At 35.7% G+C, this 22,088-nt stretch overlaps 4 protein-coding genes across 5 annotated transcripts in view; 2 read left to right on the top strand and 2 right to left on the bottom strand.

Annotated features, from left to right (window-relative positions):
• Nucleotides 1-2,688: 2,688 nt before the first annotated feature.
• On the bottom strand, nucleotides 2,689-4,495 carry LOC110108970 (zinc finger CCCH domain-containing protein 2-like). Its single transcript, XM_020839843.2, has one exon. The coding sequence runs from the start codon at nucleotides 4,348-4,350 to the stop codon at nucleotides 3,253-3,255; it is 1,098 nt and encodes a 365-aa protein (XP_020695502.1). The 5' UTR covers nucleotides 4,351-4,495; the 3' UTR covers nucleotides 2,689-3,252.
• A 9,934-nt stretch (nucleotides 4,496-14,429) lies between these two features.
• LOC110108962 (receptor kinase-like protein Xa21) lies at nucleotides 14,430-17,754 on the top strand (the record flags this gene model as incomplete). Its single annotated transcript, XM_028691808.1, has 1 exon — nucleotides 14,430-17,754. A coding segment is annotated over exon 1 (2,982 nt), but the record flags the coding sequence as incomplete, so codon positions are not given.
• Nucleotides 17,740-22,088, bottom strand: part of LOC110108960 — a 29,742-nt gene continuing 25,393 nt past the window's right edge. The window contains exon 9 of one of the 2 annotated variants that reach the window (XM_028691789.1): nucleotides 17,740-17,791. In XM_028691789.1, the coding sequence (XP_028547622.1) occupies nucleotides 17,755-17,791 (37 nt within the window). In that variant the 3' untranslated portion in view covers nucleotides 17,740-17,754. Of the gene's footprint in view, nucleotides 17,792-18,739; nucleotides 18,846-22,088 lie in introns of those variants that run through there. The other variant, XM_028691788.1, reaches the window with a different exon arrangement.
• Nucleotides 17,799-18,682, top strand: LOC114578544 (probable LRR receptor-like serine/threonine-protein kinase At3g47570). Its single transcript, XM_028691791.1, has one exon. It carries the CDS (start codon nucleotides 17,873-17,875, stop codon nucleotides 18,293-18,295), a length of 423 nt encoding a protein of 140 aa, XP_028547624.1. The 5' UTR covers nucleotides 17,799-17,872; the 3' UTR covers nucleotides 18,296-18,682.

Raw genomic sequence — 22,088 nt, 5'->3', positions numbered from 1 at the left:
GAATTAATTAAAACAATACAAAGTAAGTAGTATGGTCAGGTAATTAAATGAGCAAATCCTGCATAACTTTAGACTTTATAGATCCTTACATATCTCCACCATATGAGGAAAAGCATATAAAAATAGAATTTACAGATTTTTTTCAAAAAAAGATGTTCTCTTGATGGAATCCTGTTCCTAATTCCTTCCTTCCTTCCTTAGGCTGAAAGCCGAAAGGGAAGGGAAGATTGGTGGGCCCATTACTCCATTTATACCAATGAAAGGAGTAGGTGACTCTCACGTGAGACCAACCTCCTCCCATGTCCTCCTCATTTTCACAATTTCAATAATTTAACTGTCTTGCATTAAATGAGGATGTCGGTTCCTTGAATTTATTTATTTATTATTATTATTGTGTTCTATTAAGAGCTTATTTCTCATATAAATTTAATAAAAAAATTCAATTTCAATACTTTCAAATAAATATTTTTTTTAGATTTTTCTTTATATTTCTTAACATAAGTTAGATCTAATATATTTATTCTTCTCCCATCAGATCAGTAATCGAAACGCTGATAGTTTATGTGACCATCAAAGTTTAAGGTGGGTCTCTGTCTGAGGTCATTTCTAACACTTGTTGTTGGAACCCAAGTCATGGATAATAAATATAGAGGGTTGCATTAGATAGTTGAAAATTAGCGCAAGAATTTTCGATTGATCTTGACATGAATCGTTTAATATATTGTGTTAATATGTATAATATAATAAATATTATTGAGAGGTAGGTGAAATACATTTTAATAGTTTTTTTTTTTATTTGGAGCAATATTAATCATATATATAATACTTAGCCTTTCATTTATAGGCAATATCCACAAAATTTATGTTATCATTCTTCAAGATCATCTTCATCTTACTCTCGTCATGATTCTTCCCTTCGAGTATTAAAGTCATCTTTATTTCTATAAATTTTATTGTAAATATTCTCTTAGGACATCTTTAAGTCATCCTCCTACTATTGTAATTATCCTAATACATGATTTGAGGAGAGGTGTTTGAGTTTTCTTAGTCTCTAAGTCGAGGCTCCAATCTTTCTTTAACAATAGGTTCAATTGACTTCATTGAATTAATTAGATTAGAGGATAAGTGTTTGTGGTTCATAATCCCTATGACGAGGCTATAATCTTCTCCTAGATATGGGGGTCAACAATCCTAAATTAATTGGTTAGATTGGATGGGCTATTTGAGGTTCAAAATCTCTATAGCCAAACTTTAATCTTCCTATGAAAATGGGATTGATTGTTCTCATTGGATGGTTTAGATCCAAGATAAGGTTATATAATATTTTTGTATAAAAGAGGTCATGAGATGATAATAGTTGAAGGTACGCGGAGAGAGCTTGAAGATTTGATCAACTCTACCTAATGTATGACACTAACGATCACTTCGAATCATCATCTTCCGACTACAATAATGCAGTCGCCATCGTCTGATTGTCGACATATGACCACTATCAGTTAGTTGTCATATTCCATTCATTATCCGTCAGCTTTCTTGACATTCAATCATTATTGTCTGATTAATACAATTCATATATTATCATCTTCACATCGTTATTTCTCTTATAATCTTTTTACTATAGCTGCGAAGTTTATTACAAAATGCCAAATAACAAAATTAGAAATAAGCTCATATTCTCCAAATTAATATGATCTATGACATGAGTTTAAAGGGAATTTAGAGATTTTAAAATCTCTAGATCTCTATCTTACATTATCCCAATATATCAAAATGCCCCAACAAAAAAATTACAAATAGGCTCCTAATTTTTCAAAAATACTAATATCCCTATAATTCTCTCTTTTACCAAATTAAAATCCATGCAAGAATATCACACTAAATAAAAAATTAAAACCACCACCTCCATAAATTTTCCTACACAATCATATATAACACAAATAATAAGATAATAGAACTAAAAATCTAGCTCCATTTTTAGTTAAATTAAGAATAATAACTGTTAAAGAGATTTTAAAAAAAATTGACCTAAGTCCTCTGTAGCCAAGAACAATCAATAATAATTCCGAGAACTATAATATAACAATACATAATTTCTAGATTTTCACGCGCATTAATTATGCGTTATTTGAGATAACTTTCATACTAGACAAGAAAAAATCATCCCAAATGAAACATTTGAGGAAAGGATGACCAGAATGATTAAGGATGCACTTAAGATAATCCCTTTACTTGAGGAAGAAGCACTTCCTCATGGATCTTGAAAGAGGAGGAGGAGGGAGAGAGGAGAGGGAAGGCGGTGAGCCAAATGCACAGCAAATCTTTATTTCCTTTTGGCTTCCTCCTAATACAAAACTAAAGCCTATAAATAGGCTTCTACAAGCTATACAAATAGCTACACCTAAGCTATACAAAAAACAAACCTAAATCTAGGACTAATACCTAACATGCTCGATACTCATATGTAGCTGCACCTGATTCATCTCATAACATAGAACTGTGTCGATGTCGTAAGAATAATCTCTCACCTCCACCTAAGCCAATCCAAGCAGCATAATAACACACACAAAATACAAAAGCCTCATCCTACAACAATTATTTCAAATAAAACAAAATCTAAGAAATGTGTGTATAGATAAGGACAACATAGAAACATTACATGGCATATGCCTTTCCAGAAACATCCAGAACGATAAAGCCTCATTTCCTCAGTTCCTTGTAAATCTCCAAAATTACAGAACGAACAGAACATTTTTTTTTACTTGAAATACATATAACATATTTATATAACAGCTCACCAAATTGAACAGACCCTTACATACAAACCAAAAAAAATTACAGAAAAAATTAAAATTTACATCAGTATTTACAGATTACATTCAGTATTTAAGAAAGTCTTACAGAATAAAATAGCAAAATTACAATATATAATAAACCCAGAAGCTTCAGCTCCAAAATTGACGGTTAGATAATTTCTGAAATAAAAATTACGATCAGAGACCTAAGAAAAGCCATTTGCTTGCTTTGATCGATCTGCTGCTACTGCCACTCCAATTTGTAGATGTCCGATCTCAGAATGCTCCACAAAACACTTTTTTTTCGCCTCAGATTTATAAATTTACTATTTTTCTAATGAATTAAAGCTTGCGGATTAATGCCGAAATAATAATAATAATAATAAAAAGCTTAGGTTTTTGCTGCTGATACTCAAATTTTCCTTCCCGTTTTACTGCCGCCTTCTAATCTTTTCTTTCGTTACTTAACAAGCTCTGAAACCCACCCAACATCGGGGGCTGACCCGACCTCAACCTGGCCCAGCCCACTCTCTCTGCTTAACCTTTCGTACATCTTTGCCCTAAGGGCTCTCCCAGATTCAATAACCCTCTCCACCGGCTCTCCGACATCGTTGAACCCATCAGAACTCATTGGGCTGCCGCCGATACCGGAGACCAGCGCCCTCGTCGGAGTCGACGGCAAGCTGCTGAACCCCGGTTTTAACCCCAACACACTCCCTACACCCTGCACTGCATCAAAAGAAGAGCATGGTACGGACTTCACCTTGCTTAAGTGCAACTTCCTCAGAGACATCAAAACTTCGTTGACCGGAGAACCCACTTGCCACGAACCGCGCCTAGCTGGAGATATGGGCGGCGAATCCGCCGTCGGAGACATCGGCGGCGAGATCAGGGTTAAGTTCGGCGTGGACGGGATCAGTCCCTTTCCAAAGTAAGCATCCACCGCATGTAGCCTCATCGGAGACCCATCATAAGACTCCAGAACTGCCCTAGGACTTTGTTTTTGCGGGGACGGCAAAACACGAAGCTGCTCCGGCGTGTGCGCAAAAAAGCACACACGGCGACGGCACGCCGTACCGTCCTTGCAGGGCTGGGTACGGTACCTCGCAGGGTGAAGCCAACACTCAAACACGCCGTGTGCATACTCGCACGCATCACCCCTCTTACAGTTCCCCTTGCGGAAATCAGGGCATGCCGTGCCGGAATAGTGGTAGATCTTCGGATCCCTTCTCCGAGCTTTTTCGCCGGGATGGGCGTAAGGGCACTCGGTCCAATCGTGCGACCGACCACGAGCACATCGCCGGATCTTAAACTCGTACATGCGGAACTCGTCACATGAGTACGCGTCTATAGGCGGATCGGCGAGATCAGCCGCATCCTCTGTGTCCGTCACTTCGTTCGCCGGCAAATAACGCTGAAGCGACGCCATCACCGCCTCACTCAGCAAGTAATCACCGGCGATGCAACCGCCCAAATCGCTAACTGTAAGCTGATCGTCGGCGATCGACCATGGCGGCACGTCCACCATCAGATTACGGTGTATCCCTTCTCCCATCATACTCTGTCTCTCTCTTTCCTTTCACACAGTCTCTTTCTCTTTCTCTTCAATCCTTCTTTTTCTTCACTACCTTCATGAGAGCTGAGAGGGGAGGGTGTGAGAATATAAGCTGGATGGTGACAGGGTCGAGTTAACTTAACCCGGGTTAGGTGTCTCTCATGACTAGCGTAACAGGAGATGCAGCGGGTATATTTAAGAGCGAGAAATCGCGGGGAAGAAAGTGGGACACGTGGTAGATGGTTAGCGTTGTGTCAGGGATTTGGAAGGCGAGTTGGTCTTTAGGATTCCCGGCAGACAGGACACGATGTCGTTGCTACGCTCGATTTGGCGAGGCAAGTCGACGCCTAGCCACGAATCCATTTTCAATTTTTTTTTTTAAATAATGAGTAATTTTCTTAAAATATAAAATTAGAAATATAAAGAAAAAAATAAATGTTTTTACAAATTCAGAAAAAAAACAGTCCTTATAATTTGTGATTTTAAAAATTTTAAATATTAATATTTTTTAATATTTTGATTTAACATATGATATATCATAAAAAAAATTATCTTAATCAGATACGAATCTTAAGATACATTTGAATTTATAGTTGAGTATATTCTAATCCATAATAGTATATATCATAATAATTTTAAAATTTTAGGTATTTGAAAATTAAGATAGAATTATTTTTTTTTTTATTTTTTTTTTATACTATATCTATTCATATAGAATATTGTTAAATTTATATAAGAGAAAAATCCGAAAAATCTCCCAAGATTGCAATTGAAATTCTCTTTAATTATTTTGGTTTTTTTTATTTTTAACATTTAAAAATATATTTTCCTCCTAATAGCTCAATAATTATCTTTAAAAAAATTGAAAATCTCCAATAGATTTTCAGGTCCTTTAGAGGTAATTTTTTGATTGTTCAATTATAATTTTATTTTATTATAATTTTCTTATTATTTTTCATAACTTTATAAAAATTATTTATGATAAAAAACTTTTTATACAATAATAAAATTTCTTTAATTCACTGAAATTTATTTTTGATTTTTTTAAAATTTTTAAAACATCATTTTAATATAAATTTTTTTAACAAATGAAGCCTAAATATCATCCATCTTTAATTAAATCGAAAATAGCTATTTCTACAAGTCATTGATATTAACGAGAGCTGAAGTCGGGTGGATCCAATCTTCGAGGTCATGTCAAGAGTGCTGTACAAAAGAAGGGTTGACCATGAATACAAGCCGTTCGTACCAAAATGAACGGCAGGGATTGGATGATGAGTCATGCATCGTAAATCGTGTAAAGCAGCGAGTACAAGCAGGATAACGATAAGGGTGAGCCGCCAGCGGTCCAAGAAACCCGGGTTCGACGCGGCCGGCGGTGTGTTGGTTGCCGTGCCACATCAACCGGTCGCTGGATGCCCATGTGACAGTATCATGACTGGAATGCTCGGCCACATGGGTCGCCATAAACCGGACCACGTTGGGGTCCCGCATCTCACCAAGACCGCTCAAAGAGCTGTATAGCCTTCAGTGATGCGGGGTTAACTTCTTGCTCAATAGTCGTGCAATACGGAGATCCAATGGTGAGGATTGGAGTTTGGTCCTCAACGGGAGGTACGGGAGCAGGTTGGGGCACAGGAAGGGCAACTCGGTGGATCGACACGGAAGATGAATGCAATTTCTACGGAAGGATAACGTGGCAGGAACGTAGGGACATCCGGGTTGATCTTTTGTTGTAATTATGCCACGTGTATGCTCTGTACCTCTGAGGCGTACAAGACAAGCCTGCCGGGGCGACGATGCCTTCTTGGCGGGATGTGACCACGTACGAACCACGAATTCGGTCTCGTTATTATCGTGGTTGCAATCAGGCTCATCAGATTCATCGCACCACCAAAAGGCAAAAAATTAAAATAATAATAATAATAAAGAAAAAGGCCCACGATTATAATTGGGGCGTTAATTTTCATCCTTATGGTGAAAATTACTGATTTAAAATACTAAATGGTAAGTTATAAATATGTAATTATAATGTAGAATTTAGAAATATAATCATCTATAATTAATGGGTCAAATTTTTCACGTTTTGACCATAGTACTTTTTGATATATCATTAAAATTATCTTGATCGGGCACGAACCTCAAGGCAAAATTAAACCAGGAACTATCTTGTTGAACTGAACGTCTCGAAAAGACAAACACAAAGACGCCAAATTCGACTAAATCTGTGCTCAAATGTGTCCAAATCAATGACCCGAAGCACATTTGAAAGGTTCAAATCATAATTTGGATTACCAAAAAGCTTTTAAACATGACATGCTTATAGTTGAATCGAGCGGCTCGATGAGATGAATCTAACGAGCCTAAGATCGTGAAATTCTTACATCATTAAGGCATTTAAATGCCTAATAAACGGTCCACAATCAAGGGATTTAACATCAGTAGTCCATCCAAATCATTCCCAATTTGCCATTGATCTTTCTTCTATTTATGGGTTATGCCACTATCAGAAATCAATAAATAGATTAGTCACTTCTCATGAAAGGAGACCCCAAGCAAGGAAGCAAGAAGAGAGATCAGAGATCGCTCTTGCCACCTAGCTATTCCTCGACCATCGCCCAGACTTCTGCTGGACCACCTCCCGACGCCAGACTTCTGTCGGATCACCAACTGACGCTAGGATTTTCGTTGGACCACCACCTGAAGCTGTACTTATGCCTGATGCCACACTTTCACCAGCCGTCGGACTTTCACCCTACCACCGTAGGATGCAAACTTATGCTTGGCCACGGACTGTCATTGGACTTTCTTCCAGCTACCAACTGTCATAGGACTTTTGCCGGCCACCAACTGACGCCGAACTTCTACCAAGCCACTAACGTCGAACTTCCATATGGCTTCCAATTATTATTGGATTTCCACCCGACAATCATCCTTCCGACCTCTATCACCAGACTACAGTCTTTCCTATAAGAGCACAAACACTTAACTATCGAGATATTGTCCGCTTTGGTCTAAGAGCCTCACGGTTTTGTTCTGTTGGTGTAACATTTCAGTAGGTCAACCATCTCAAAATTACTTTGCGATGAGCACGTTTAATTATGGAGTTTCTTAATAAAATTTTAAACATTACACCAAAAGGCACCTCGATGTTTAAGAGTTTAATTTGTTTTACTTAAGGAGTTTCATATTTTCAACCTATATCGCCTGCTAACTATGACTCTTCCGACCTCCGTCACCCGTCAACAAAGCTCTACCAATGCTAGATGTTGAACAATTAAAATAATATGAGGATGAATTATTCTATTCTTCAATATAAGCATATATTCAAACAAACCTAACAATTATTTGGTCTAAGACTTGGCGCTTAGATCTGTGAGGCCCGCTCGAATCGGACGGTCCATTTTGCAGCTCTGCCACGAACAATGGGAACCTCAATAGTGACCGGAGTGAGGCTCTACTATATAAAAATAAAGGGATAATGCTTTTTAATGTCTTTTCTTCTTTCCTTACGTCAACCAACTCACACAATTATTTAGCCCTTTTTTAAGCTTATGATATACTACCATATATATATATATATATTAGCAATATCATGGCCACACAATTAATTTACATGTATATGACTCCGATCGGCTCATAATCCCTACAAGATCATAATTTATTTGATCTAATCTCGCCTCAATGATGAGAACTTTTATTAGGTCCTCTGATCGGACATAGAGCTACGTTCGGCCGCCAATAACATGTCGCCACGTGCTCTTACTCTTTAATGCGCAGCCCGACGACTTGACCTGGATCGGAACCCGGGAATGCTATGTTCGCGTATTGCTATGTATTACTCGGTATTTGCTCGGTATTGCTAGGTATTGCTTGGCAATAATGAGAAATACCACTCTGTGAAGACCAATACCGAGTAATATCGAGCAATACCGAGTTGTACCGAGTTTTTCTTGAAAAACTCGGTATTGCTTGGTATTTGCTCGGTATTGCTCGGTATTTGCCGAGCAAAATCGACCAATACCTAGCAATACCGAGCAAAATCGAGAAATACCGAGCAATACTGGGTTCGTTCTGGGTCAGGTTGTCGGGGCGCGTGGTAAATAATAAGAACGTGTGACGCGATTCTACTGGCGGCCGAACGTAGAGCTACGTCCTGTGACCGGACCAAATAAAAGTTCCAATGATGACCATCGTGATGTTATAAAAGATGGCCTTTGACAACTTGCTCAAGATTAACTTTCTTTTAATTTTCAAAATTCGTCACATTTGATAGAGGCGAGTTTTCTTCATCCCATCATAACTCTATTCAACTTACATGCTATTAATCCTTATGATTAGACATCTGATAACTACGAACATATTAATTGTTATAGAATTATCATGCATAATTAATACGCTTATGATGTGCTTTTTTTGTCAAGGCTTTCCGATCACTTGTAAGGGTTAAAGTTTTGTTTGGGGCATCTTTCGTACTGCTTTATAAAATAAAATTTTAGTACAAAATATTTTATACTAAAACTCTTTTTTATAAAGCAGTCAGAAAACTGTTTCAAATGAAGCTTAAGTTTGCATTTGGTTATGCTTTTATTTCCAAAATTTTTCAAAGATTGAATATATATATATTTTCAGATGACACAAAAAAAGATATTAAAAAAAAAGATGTAAATAATAAATTTTAATAATATTTACTGGTTGACACAAACCTCAATATGTTATTTTCTCTTAAAGATTTTTAAAATTAATTGCAAAATCATCCAAAGCTCAATTTTTAGAAAATTTCTAGATAAATAGAATTTCTCAACAAGATGAAGCCAACAACATCAATGGTGATTTGAGTTGAATCAAGATGAACCCAAATCAAGCTCATGAGGCACGGTTGGAAGCTTCAAGATATTAATTGGTGAACCAAACAATATCCACAGTGTACGTATTTATAATTTAATTGACCGGCTCGAAGAGACTAATCCAAAATTCATATAATTTTAAGTTCACTAAAGCACTTAAATATAGAATAAACAGTTTATGATCAAAGGATTCAATGGGTCGTCCAATAAATTGTTAAGAAAATTTGAGCAAATTTATCAAAATATCACTATCAAAATACAACAAATAAACTACCATTATTCACATGATAAGATACAACAAATATGAGATTACAGAAATTTTGGAGATCTCAAAAATTCTTCTGTTTTGCCTTATATTTGATATCAGTAATCACCACCAGCAACTACTATCATCTGATTGCTGTCATTGAATCTATGTTAATCAATCGTCTGAATCTGACCATCTTCACTTAGTTATTATAATCTACTTCCCATCATACAATTGTCATTGCTCTATCACAATCTTCTAATTACCGTCACCTAATTACTATGACCCAAATGCTACTATCTTACCACTAGCGCCGACTATAATTTACATTTTTTCACATAAAATTTTTGTCGCCTCCAATATTCTTCTCTTTTATCACCGTATGTGTACTAGATCTTCATATAAAACAAATAAAATAAAATAAAATTCTCTATAATAACAAATTTTCTAGCACACAACAAGAATTAATCTTAAATCATTTAATTTAAAAAAAAATTTAATATATTACATGATAATTGATTAAATTTTATATTACAGATCTCTTAAAATAAATATAATAAATTTGATATAAGAATATTTTAGTTCATTTTCTTTCCCTTATTAGGCAGCACTCACTCACTCACTCCTTTCTATTTTTCTATTTACAAACCAAAATTGAAGCAACATTGTCAGTTGTTCCCCAACACAAATTTCTTTGTCAAATATGACTGAGAAAGTCATACCTTCGCGTTAAGTGTATGCCAGATTTGGATATCGAGGTACAATATAGATCATCGTGAGCAAGTAAAACGTTTTTCCTATTAAAATAGAAAGATTAAATGTAGGAGGATGGCCTACATCACATGCATTTGCTTGACCCATCGTTGCAAAGGGCCAACATCCATCCACCTTCAATAATTGGCAATAGTGACTACTAAATAGTCATAGAATATACTTTTTTTAGCAATAGTTTATCATATTACTAGTTTGAGTGAAACACCGCAACGAAATAAACATGAGAAAAAAGAAAAAGTAGCCGAAGTAAAGGGCATCAAGATTTAACTTAGAAAAACTGAAAACGGGAAAAATCACGTAGCCACATTACACTAAGAAATTCATTATTAAAATTGGGAAAAATAAATACAAATCTCTCTTCTCTCTTTCTCTTTCCTTGCTTCTCTTCTCTCATTCTCTCTCCTTGCTTCTTTTCTCTCTTACACCATTCACACCTAGAAAACACAAAAGAAAGTCAAGTAAAATAACACCAAGGGAGGCCACCCTTTAGAAAAACAAGAAAGAAAACAGTTCAGCCCGCTTCGAAGCGTTGCGACATCAGTTTGGAGTATTGCGGCGTTCAAGCCTCTATCATCGATCTATCTGACGATATTGTGGTGCTCAACTCCGCCGTGCTACCACATCACAAAGCGTTGCTAAGCCCAATCTAGTTTGTTGTGGTGGCGTTTCTTTGAACTTCAATTAATATCATGGGCCCTTATCATAAGACCATCCAAAATATTTTAAAGGGTTCTGTTTTGATAGCTTTATCCACTGCCTCAGCAGGCTTCAACACTGACACAGATAATCTAAAGTCAGAAGCATACTCTCCTTTTATTTATTTTATTAAATTTATTTTAAATTTAATATAGTTAAATTTTTAAATAATTTTTCAGATATTTTCTTCCTTGAAAGGTAAAAATGTCTGATAAATATGCTTAAAATTAATGGTAACACTACAAAAATTAAATAAGTAGCATTATAGTATTTATAATTAATGCTAAATTCTAATAAATGTCAATAATATAGACTTGGAAGTAAAAATATCACTAAAATATGCATCATTTTTTTGGATATTCACATATTATTTTTTCAAATAATTTGGATAGACGTGTCAAAAAAGTAATTTGTGCAAAATTTGTTGTTTTTTTTAGCCAAAATGATTATTCATGGACCAAGTTCAGTTCTTCATAGATTTGGACAATTTATAAATCGGGCCAATAAATCTAATCAATTTTAAGATTTATTTGGGACAGCTTTACTCTTATTTTTTAAAGTAATTTTCTATTACAAAGTTTTTTGAACTCGAAATTTTTTGTAATAAAAAACTATTTTAAAAAGTTATAAGAATGTTGTCTTAAAGGAAGTCTTTAGTTGACTTCATTTGATTTTTAGTATAAAAATTTTAATTTTTGTACTAAAAAATTATTGCAAGAAACGGTAAGAAATGTCCCAAATGAAGCCTAAATTTGTATTTAGCCAAGTTTTTTTTAATGAAACTAGGATAATGTCGAAGTTGATCTAGGTCAAGACTGTTTTTGAGCGCAAGCTCTAATAGTTATATTCCTCGCATATTTTGAAGAAAATACTGTTAATTAAGGAGGTTGTTTGGCTAATGTATTCAAGAAACTTGCTCGATTTGCAGGTCTTACATGTAATCGTTTTATGATATTTTAGTTTCATCATCCATAATTTACCAGATGATTAGTATTTGATTATCAAGGAGCCTAATTATGTTTATAAGTTGTATTTGTTCCAAACATACCCTAAGTCTCCATCTTAAACGGAGCCTTACTACCAGGGCTCAGGTTGGTGTAGCAAAATGGGTTTTTGGATTAGGGCGGGTTTGGGTCCAACCCGAAAATGACCTAACTTGAACCCAACCTGATAAGCTAAGCATGTCACAAATCCAAACCTACCTCTAACTTGATTTGATCCTACCCGACCCAACCCGTTGAACCTGTTGTGCGAGACTACGAGGGAGAGAGAGTGTGTGTGAGTGTGCTGGTGAGCTCGCGAGCGTGTAAACAAGCACGGGGATGAGTGTGATGGACGGACTAGCGAACGAGCGAAAGACAAATCGAGAGGATGACTCTCAGGTTTTACAAACGAGCGTGACTGCACGATTAAGGGTCAAGTTGCTTTCAGGTTTTTCAAGTTAACCCGAATCCGACCCGACATTGCAATGGGGTCAGAATATTATACTCGAACCTAATCTGTTTTCCAAACAAGTTGACCCCGACCTAAAATTTTGGGTGAGGTCACTCATAGCGTGGAAGCCATGGCTAGCTAACAAAACATCACCCCCATTAAATGGAAAGCAAAGCTGATGAAATATCAGCTCTTAGGCTGGAGAACTTAATTTTGTATGAAATGAAAATCACACTCGTAATTAGTGTTGGATGTCTAAGTCTTTTTTCAAAATATATCCATGAAGTTTATTAAGGCAAGTAGACTTCACAAAGCTATCATATGAAGTTGTTAATGAAGATGCATGTTATTGCTTGGAAAGATATTTGTAAGCCTAAATATTTTGGGGGTTTAGGTATCCCTGATGTTAATGCTCTTTATTTTGCTTATAAATGTTCTATTATTTGCAGAATCTTAAATAGTAAGTGCCTTGTGTCTGATTGGGCTAAAGAGAATTATATTTCTTTATGAAAGTGGCCCCCTTTTAAAGCTTCTAGAAAAGTCTCTGTAAGATAATCTTATAAACATATTTGAAAATTATTCTGGCCTTGGTTGGGTAAATTATTAGGTCCGGTCACCGGATCTAAATTTGCGTCTGGATTCCGTGCACTTTTCATGCGTTTTATCGCGCTTTTGATATATTTTTGCAAAAGGGCAGTTAATACACAATTTTAACTGCATATTAGCTGTTTTTTTGTTGAGTATTTGAAAAAATAAAGCAAATGCATAGCAAAAAGCATAACAAATATCTCACTCATTGAGTATTTGGTGCACTTTCGCTGCGATTTACTAAGTAAAAGGCAGCTAATATGCAATTAAAATTATGTATTAGTTGCCCTTTCGCAAAAATACCTCAAAAGCACAATAAAAGCGCATGACAAGTGCAGGGATCCCGATGCAAATTTAGGTCCGGTGACCGGATCTAATAATTTGCCCCTTGGTTAGCAGGCTAGTGGATTATTGTGTTTTTAAAGACTGGTTTGATGCTCGTGCTTAGGATGCTGGTTGATTTGGATCGTCTCTGAGATGGGCTTTGTTGATGGCTGATTTCTTCTTTGATCTTTTTCCTTTGGGTTGGATTCTTGAAGTTTGGCCTGGTCGGCCTTGTGGTGGGCTCTGATCTTTTGTTAGATTCTGGTAGCTTTGAGTTGCTCTTTCTGGTCTTGTTGATATCTTTTTGATATCTGTTAGATTGTCTGTAATTTTTAGTTTTCTTTTGGCTTGACTTGTTTTCTAGGTTCTTAAATAATTATATATTTAAGAACTTAATAAATTATTATGAATAATTTGAATATTTCATACAAAATTTTCAATAAATTCTCTTAGAAAAATTTAACTTGCACTCATTGTTGAAACTAGAAATTACTTGTTATTTAGTCACACATCACTTAGGAGCTTTATGTTGTATTGTTTATATACATTTTCTTGTATCCATAGGCTAAGAGCGGGAGGATTTGCAGGATTTCAGGGATTTGACGACAGAATGAGGTAACGAGGATTTTAACGAGATTTCGGGGATTCGACAGAGCTAAGGTATGATTTTATCTTTCTTCCTATTGGGTATTGTACAAAGGTCAACAATGCCAACCAGAGCAAACATAGTGGAACAATGTCACAATGACCTGCTCTCTATTTGAAAACCACTATATATATTCAATATAATTAATAGCTTTAGGCTTTAATTTTATGACAAGCCTTTGTTAGGCCTCGCCTCCCTAATAAAGATTGGATTAGAGAGTTAGAAATAAGGAGTTTAAGAGTTTTCTCTTTCTATCTCTCTTTTACTCTCTATAACTTTGTAACCATTCTTATCATTAGACTTATAATATTATCCATGGACAAATTTAGATCCAACAAGTAGAGCTCAATAATATTTTTGATAAATGATTTACTATTACTTCATTAAAAAAAGGTTCATAGCCTTAATACATTGGGAATACAAAAATACAAGGCTCATTGCAGTCTAGTTGTAACTATCTACATGTTTATACTAATTCATTCAAAGATCATTTTTTATAAATAAGTAGGGCATAAAACTCTTGTAGATTAGTTAGGGAAGACTATTATGGAGTCAACAAGTTTACCTAGAAAATGTATAAATTTTATTGCTTCAAGTCTATGCATTTCATTGACATGAAATCACTAGGAAACATAAAGTGGAAGACTTCAGATCATCAAATCTTTATGTACATGAGATCAGTAGATTCCTCTAGCCTGTAAGTCAGAGTGGAAGAAGCTTAGTGGAAGACTTAGGGGTCTTTGTTGAATAAATAGCGTCCACTTTGAAGAATTATGAAGTGACAGACTTTGAATCATCAAAATTTTATAGTACATAGCAATTAAATAATCAAAACCTTACAATCCCTAGCATTGAGTGAAAATTTCTCAATGGACGCACCACACAAGCAAGCATTTCTCTACCACCTTCTCATCCTCATTCTCGGCTGCCATGCCAATGACATGCTTTCTCTCCTCTCCTTCAAGTCTTCCATTTCTCAAGATCCACAGCAAGCTCTAGCCTCATGGAATGATTCTTCACTCAACTACTGCAATTGGCAAGGAGTGAAGTGCAGCCTCAGGCATTCCTACAAGGTCATTGAGCTTAACCTTGATGCTTTCAACATCACTGGAACCATACCTCCCTCCATTGCCAACCTCACTTTCCTCCAAAGACTCAATCTACCAAACAACCATCTCCATGGCCACATCCCACGAGAGCTCGGGAGGCTGCGGCACCTTCGTTTCCTTAACTTGAGTGCAAATTCTCTTACAGGTGAAATACCAAGCACTCTTTCTCAGTGTTCTCAGCTCCAAGTCATCAGTTTAATGGTTAACAAGCTACAAGGAGAGCTTCCATCCAACCTCTCCAACTGCCTTAACCTTAAGATCATTACTCTAAAAAACAACTTCCTCACAGGAAGCATTCCTTCAGTTTTCAGCACCCTCCCAAAACTCATCTACCTTGACTTAAGCATCAATAATCTCACTGGTATTATTCCTTCTTCACTTGGAAATATCACCAATTTCTTTACTCTTGATGTGTCAGAGAATATGATCACCGGTACCATACCTTCATCTCTGACAAGGCTCTCCTCTCTTATGTTTCTTTTACTGAACAAAAACAGTCTTACAGGAAGCCTCCCTTCTTCCATTGGCAACATCTCTTCACTTCAATATCTTGACATGTCCAATAACAACCTCATAGGGGAGCTACCATATTCACTTGGGAACCTCTCTTCCCTCACCTATTTTGATGTTACACTGAACTCCTTCACTGGTGTCATACCATCATCACTTGGTGGTCTATCCATGCTCACCACCCTTGCATTGACTGCAAACTACTTCTCTGGCAGCATCCCACATTCTCTTGGATCCTTGTCTTCTATCATAGAACTAGTCATCTCCCATAATCAGCTTTCAGGGACAATTCCTCTCTCTCTCTTCAACTTTTCAAGCGTTGAGAGCATTGGTCTTTCAGACAACCACTTCTATGGTAATCTTCCTCAGGACTTGGGAAACTATCTTCCCCGACTTAGAGGGCTTACTATGTACTATAACAGACTTCATGGACCGATCCCAGCGTCTTTAGCAAATGCCACGATGCTTGAGGACATTGAACTCTCAGGAAACAATCTCGCAGGGAAGATTCCTGCAAACTTGGGCAACTTGCAAAATCTATTCTTTCTGACCTTAAATCACAATGAACTGGAAGCTAAGGATGATTATGGATGGAGCTTCCTCACTTCCTTGGAGAATTGCAGTCAATTAGAAGTTCTGCAATTAGAGAGAAATATGTTAGGAGGAGCATTGCCTCGATCGATTTCCAACTTCTCCACATGCCTAAGCTGGTTTACTTTAGGAGGGAATCAGATATCAGGAACCTTACCAGAAGAAATTGGGAACCTTGTTAGCCTTGTATTTCTTTCCTTGGATGAAAACAATTTTGAAGGCAACATTCCAGCCACAATGAATAAGCTTCAGAACTTACAGAAACTTTACCTGTCCAATAACAAGTTCTCTGGCCCAATTTCAAGTTCTATTGGCAATTTAACCAAACTAATAGAATTGTACATGCCAGGCAATGCTTTGGAAGGAAGCATACCAGAAAGCCTTAGGGAATGTCAAAGTCTGGAAACACTGGACCTTTCAAGAAATAGGCTTACGGGAGCCATACCAAAAGAGATTTTTAGCATTAACTCTCTTTCTAAAACCTTCGATTTGTCCCAAAATTTACTTACTGGGTTCTTTCCACAAGAGGTTAGAAATTTGAAAAATCTCAGAGAGTTTCGTCTTGCTTCAAACAATCTGTCTGGCGAGATTCCCAGCACCCTTGGAGATTGTGTGACCTTGGAAATTCTTTCTATGGAAAGCAACCAGTTTCAAGGGAAAATCCCCCAATCCTTGAACAACTTGAAAGGAATACAAAAGCTAGATATTTCACAAAACAAATTATCTGGTCTCATTCCAGAATTCTTAGAGGACTTGAGTTTTCTGCAGTATTTGAATCTCTCTTTCAATAATTTTGAGGGCGAGGTTCCAAGGAAAGGGGTCTTCAGAAATGCAAGTGCTGTTTCACTGATTGGGAATGATAAGCTTTGTGGAGGAGATCCAAGATTAAACCTTTCACCTTGCGCTTTACAAAACCAGATGACAAGCCATCACTCTCCCCGACTCAAACTGATTCTATCAGTTTCAATCTCAGCTCTTTTTCTGTTCCTTTTAGTGTGTTTACTCGCCTTTTGGTACTGGTTACACAACCGAAGAAATAAGACTCCAGCCTCAGATTCTATGAAAGACTTTCATCCAAAAGTTTCCTTCTCTGAGCTCCTCAAAGCAACAGATGGATTCTCATTAGAAAACCTGATCGGTGCAGGAACTTTTGGCACAGTGTATAAGGGGATTATAGACCTAGGTGAGCAGAAGATTGTTGCCATTAAAGTAATGAAACTTGAACAACTTGGCGCGTCAAAGAGTTTTGTAGCTGAATGCAATGCTTTGAGAAGTATCAGGCATCGAAATCTTATTAAGATAATAAGTTCCTGCTCAAGCGTTGATTATAAAGGAGATGAATTTAATGCTCTAGTTTTTGAGTACATGCCTAATGGAAGCCTGGAGAATTGGCTCCACCCAGAAGAACAAGATCAGAATCAAGAGAAGAGTCTAAGTCTCATTCAGAGGCTAAACATAGCTATTGATGTTGCCTCTGCGCTGGATTATCTTCACCACCATGGACAAACACCGATTGTTCACTGTGATCTGAAGCCTAGCAATGTTCTTCTTGACGATGACATGACTGCCCATGTTGCAGACTTTGGATTGGCCAGGTTTCTTACTGCAACTACAAACAGACCATCTCAGAATTCATCCATGTCACTTGGCATAAAAGGAACAATTGGATATGTTGCTCCTGGTAAGATAATTTGACTATTTCACTTGTCGTAAAAGTAACTTTCTGATAATTTTTGTTCTATATGTCTCAGAGTATGGCATGAACAGCCAAGTATCTACTCATGGAGATGTATACAGCTATGGGATACTTTTGCTAGAAATGCTTACAGGTAGAAAGCCATTAGATGATTCCTTCAAGGATGGCATAAGCCTCCACATTTTTGTTCAAAATGCATTGCCAGAGCATGTAATTGACATCATAGATCCAATTCTTCTACTTGAAGAGAATGGGGGAGAAACTGTCGATGAAATGTTAAAAAGACAGGAATGCTTGACTTCAATGCTCAAAATAGGCCTCTTCTGTTCAAAGGAATCACCCAGGGAGCGCATGGGGATTGAAGATGTAATCAAGGAACTTCACTCTATTAGAAACAAGATTCAAACTCTTGAAGCCAGAAGCGAGAGTTACAAAGACAAGCAAACTGGAGAGGGATCATCACACAGTATGTACTCGCAAATCTGATGTAAATGAGAGCAAAGGGAAGAAAAACAATTTTTCACATTCTACTTCCACATTCAATAGAATGTGAAAAATGGTTTTCAGCATTCTACTGATGTTCTATTGAATGTGAAATAGTTTTCCACATTCTAAACACTTCCACGCATTCTTTAATCTGGAAAACATTTTTCCCTTTATGCTCCTTTCTAAATTATCTCTTGAACATGCTTCTTCTACTTAATTGGATTATAAAAAATGCTCCTTTTTATAAATTGCTGTTATACAACTATATTCAATGGGAAGAAGATGACATACTAGGGGTTTCAATACATGACGTAGCCCGAACCTGATTCAAAAATTTCAGGTTCAGGTTGACCCATTTAACATATGAGCCGTGTTTAGATTCAAGTTTCTTTTTTTTGACCCGATTGAAATATCGGGGGGTTCAAATTAACTCATGAACACAAACACAACCTATTTGACTCATTCGTCACCTGCTCGCTGGGTATGTTGGTTGCATCTCGCCAATCGTGCTCGCGCTCGCATGCACTCCGCTCGCCCGCTCACACTCAACCTAGTTAGCAAGCCCGATCAAGTTGGTGTCAGGTGGGTTTGGGTCTAGATGTTTAACCTGTTTGAACAAATGGGTTAAGGTTCGGGTCAAACATATTAATAGAGGATCAATTTTGAGTTTGACCCCAACCGGACCCGAAAATCCTGTTTTGACACCCCTAATGGCGGCGTTCAATATGTGCAATCTTAATTAGATGAAGAGAAAAAATAATTGGAGGTAACAAAAAAAAATATTTAAAATGACATTTCAATTTTCCTGATAGAAAAAAGATACAAAAAATATATATAATCAGCAATACGAAAAAAATGCAAACAACTTGATTTTTCAGAAATCAAGATTATTTGTATGTTTGTTTACACAACGATCTATTTTTGGAGTATTAAAAGTAATTTTATCTGCCTTTGTGCTTTAACATTGTATTATTCATTGCGACTTAATAACAACTATATAAATATGAAGAAAATATTCATAAAATGTATAGGAGAACTTAAAGTATTAATCTTCTATTAATCTATTCTAATAATTTAATACTACAACGATAATAACAACAAGAAGTTTTTATCCCATTAAGTGGGATCGGCTACATGATAAACTTTTTATAATCATTTCTAAATTCTAATTAAAAAATTTTAATAAAAAAACCATTTCTAAATAATTCAATAGAATAAAATATAAGATTAAAATTTTATCACCACAATAAATATTATGGTAAAATGCTACTGCAAATCTACTTTTGAAACTTAAAATTCATTAAAACTAAGATATATATATATATATATATATACATGTATATATAACATATAATATTATATTTGATTAAAATTGGTTCAAAGCTTATTTGACCATTAAATTTTAAACTATTATCAAATATAATATTATATGTTCAAAAAATATTTATATAATTTTAATTTTAATTAAAAATTGTCCTCTTATTATTATTTTTATTATTTTAAATATTTATGTCAATTAAGACAAACGCACGCATATCACATACATAAGAGGCAAACTCAAGACCTCTAAGTTGGTTACCCAAGACCTCTTGATTGGTTACCAACATACATCACATTCGACTCTGATCCTCAAACTATCGACGCCTAACAACGATTCTTTGAACATTAAACAACTACTAACTACATTCCTATGACTACAATCTTTTAATTATCGTCATCTAGCTAATCTAATGCATGTTGACTTCCTCACCTACCATCACTAATAATGTCAACACATACCATCATTTATAAGACCGATGCATGCATTCAATACAAACTCTAACTCTAAACATCAGCAATCAGATTTATGCTGAACTTATTTATCTCTGACCTCTTCTCAGATAAGCAAGACCAAACAAACAATCTATTAGAGAAATCTTCCATATTATAGAGCACTTCCAAATTCAATCATATGATATACTTTATACATTGCTTGTTAACTACATTGAATCAATGTCTTCCGCCGATGAAAGGCATCATGTATAACCGATAACAAATACTAGAAGAATCATTTTAACAAGATCAAAACCAGTGATTTTTCTCTTGCCTGAATTTTTCTTGTAGAAGCTCAGGTATCTTATAATTCTTATATTCTTTTATTTGTGTGTTTGCTGAATTTTTATATAAATATTAATACAATAAACTCCCTATCTCTCTATTGCCTTGAATGTTCCAGCATGCATATATAGAAGACAACAAATATGAGAAAGGCAGCACAATTTTCAGTTTAAGCCTGATTTCACATGAACTTCTTCATTATGAGAAGAGTAAAACTTTCCAGCTCCTCAAGAAGCAAAATATTTAAGCAAAGTTAGAGAGTACCAGGAACCCTCAAGAAGATGTGTCAGCAAAGACCAAGGCAATAGGCATCAATCTAAGTGGGCTCTCTCAAGTAAATAAAGGCGCTAAGATAGACAGGTACTTCAACAGACTATTTCAATTAAGCTGAAAAAAATGTTAGGTAAAATAACACAGTTTCCAGCTTCATAATGATTCCCCTGCTAAATATGTTTTGCTAAACAAAGTACCAAATATCCATGTCAAAATAACTTGATAAACAAGTTGAGCTTCTAACATACAAGGTAAAGAGATTATCTAATCTTTTTGCCAAGACCTTCGTTTGAGACGGCTTTTTCATTGCTTGTTAAAAGAACTTTTTAGTATAAAATTAAAATATTTATACTTAAAAACAGGCTTTAAGAAGCAGTGAGAAAGCCGTCCCAAACGAAGCCTTAATTTGGCTAGAAAAATCAGATAGAGTTTTAATTTGGATCGAAATCAATGAGCTGATTAATAGGCCAAGCCCATCTCTAATTGAACTTGAATTGCACAAGACTGAGCAGCATGGCATTAGCTCAAAATAAAACTGAAATTTATATGTATGTATGTACTTAATTAATGTGTATATATACACATATACCCTCAACATGATTTATTTAGCTCCATCCATGAACTCTTTAGATGGAAAGTGAAGCAACAAGAGAGCCTAGCTTCAGTGCTTAGAGTTGACTTTTATGGAAAAAAACTATTGGATCAGAGTGAGTCTCAACAGTTCTGTTTTGAAATGAGTGTAATGCACAAGCAATTAATCAAAATTTTTATTATGCTTATTTCAATATAAAGCCAATGGGTTGATCAAAATTTTGGCGAGAATATCCTGAGCTAATTTTTCTCTTTTTATGATCCAACAAGTCAGTTCGGAAGAGCATGGAAATTAAGGTTGCAATTAAAAAAAAAAGCATTAAACAAATAGGAAGATATTGATTATGATTTTACTTAGACTAATTAGGGACTACCTTTGATAGGAATGAACTAATTAATTATTATAATTATAAATTAAACTAATTTAATTAATTAATAGATTAATAAGGATAATTTATTATGATTAATTGGGCTAATTACATATCAATTAATAATTTGGATAATAAATTTGACCAATTAAGAATTAATTTGTGGGTTAGGCTAATATTCCAAAATTTACCCCGGAACTTAGTCCGTTAAAACTCCCTCGCCGAATAAGAAAGAGCGAGCGGAGGCCGGGGCCGAATTTTCGGAGCCCACATTATTAAATAGACTACTTGAGTAGGAATTAATTAATGGTAGAATGATACAAATAAAAAAATAGTAAGGCACCTATTTAGGGCCTAATACAAGAATTGATTACAGTAAGGGGAGGTTATCCTAGAAGAAATTAATTATCCAAGCTTAAATCCTAAGGTCTAAAGAGCAAAAAGTAAGCATTGTTAATATCAAA

Source organism: Dendrobium catenatum, unplaced genomic scaffold (genome assembly GCF_001605985.2).
Source record: "Dendrobium catenatum unplaced genomic scaffold, ASM160598v2 original_scaffold_71536, whole genome shotgun sequence".
Lineage (NCBI taxonomy): Eukaryota > Viridiplantae > Streptophyta > Magnoliopsida > Asparagales > Orchidaceae > Dendrobium > Dendrobium catenatum.
The sequence above is the reverse complement of the archived record's forward strand: the minus strand, read 5'-3'. Positions and strand labels throughout refer to the sequence as shown.

Coding starts and splice junctions, on each gene's coding strand:
- LOC110108970 (XM_020839843.2), bottom strand. CDS start 4,350: ATGATGGGAGAAGGGATACACCGTAATCTGATGGTGGACGTGCCGCCA.
- LOC114578544 (XM_028691791.1), top strand. CDS start 17,873: ATGAACAGCCAAGTATCTACTCATGGAGATGTATACAGCTATGGGATA.